This window comes from Otolemur garnettii, unplaced genomic scaffold, assembly GCF_000181295.1.
Source record: "Otolemur garnettii isolate 467f Iridium unplaced genomic scaffold, OtoGar3 scaffold06908, whole genome shotgun sequence".
Lineage (NCBI taxonomy): Eukaryota > Metazoa > Chordata > Mammalia > Primates > Galagidae > Otolemur > Otolemur garnettii.
In genome coordinates this window covers 1-1075 of record NW_003859303.1, presented here as the reverse complement: position 1 = coordinate 1075, position 1075 = coordinate 1, and the positions used below count along the sequence as shown (strand labels likewise).

The 1075-nt window shown below is 36.3% G+C and overlaps 1 protein-coding gene across 1 annotated transcript; it reads left to right on the top strand.

Moving 5' to 3' along the window:
* Window positions 1–3: 3 nt before the first annotated feature.
* LOC100956379 (olfactory receptor 4F6-like) lies at window positions 4–615 on the top strand (the record flags this gene model as incomplete). The annotated part of the gene is made up of 1 exon (XM_003803919.1): window positions 4–615. A coding segment is annotated over one exon (612 nt), but the record flags the coding sequence as incomplete, so codon positions are not given.
* Between the last annotated feature and the right edge of the window lie 460 nt (window positions 616–1075).

Here is a 1075-nt window from a genome sequence, read left to right as displayed (position 1 = left end):
GGCACTGAGATGGTGCTGCTCCTGGCCATGGCCTTTGACCGATATGTTGCTATATGTAAGCCTCTCCACTACCTGACTGTCATGAGTCCACGAATGTGCATTTTAATTTTAGTCACTTCCTGGGTAATTGGCCTCATACACTCAGTAACTCAGTTGGCTTTTATTGTAGACTTGCCTTTCTGTGGCCCTAATGAATTAGACAGTTTTTTTTGTGACCTTCCTCAATTTATAAAACTAGCGTGCATAGAGACATACACACTGGAATTCATGGTTACTGCCAATAGTGGACTTATTTCTGTGGCCTCCTTTTTAATTCTGATCATCTCATACATCTTCATTTTGGTGACTGTTCAGAAGAATTCTTCAGGTGGCATATTCAAGGCCCTCTCTACTCTGTCAGCTCATGTCGCTGTGGTGGTTTTGTTCTTTGGGCCCTTAATTTTTTTCTATATGTGGCCTTTTCCTATGTCACATCTGGATAAATTCCTTGCCATATTTGATGTAGTTATCACTCCTTTTCTAAATCCAGTCATCTATACTTTTAGGAATAAAGAGATGAAAGTGGCAATGAGAAGATTGTGTACTCAGTTTGTGAATTACAATAAAATCTCTTGAATATGCTGAGAATGTATAAAAAGACAAAGTATACTAATATTTCAGATAGATACATGCTAAATAAGCTATGTTAAATTTAGCCAAATATCTGTCTATTAAAATGAGTTGTTTCCTGTCTTTATTTTTCTTCCCCAAATAGAATTGTGATGACAATCTCTTGACTACTCATGTAAGAGATATAAAGACTAAAGGTTGTAGGTTGTGGCTACTTTATCTCACCTGAGGTCTTACCTCTGTGTAGGGCCAAAGAGAATTACTATAAAATTAAACAACTCAGCTTTTATTTTGGAATAATTTTAGATTTATAGGAAAGTGGTAAAGATAGTCTAGAGAGTTCCCATGTGCCCCTTACCCAGTTTTGGTTTACCCTATTGTTTTCATCTTACATTTCCATAGTACATATTCCAAAACTGAGAAATCAACAGTGTTGATTTCTAAACTCTAGTCTTAAAGAGTCCAA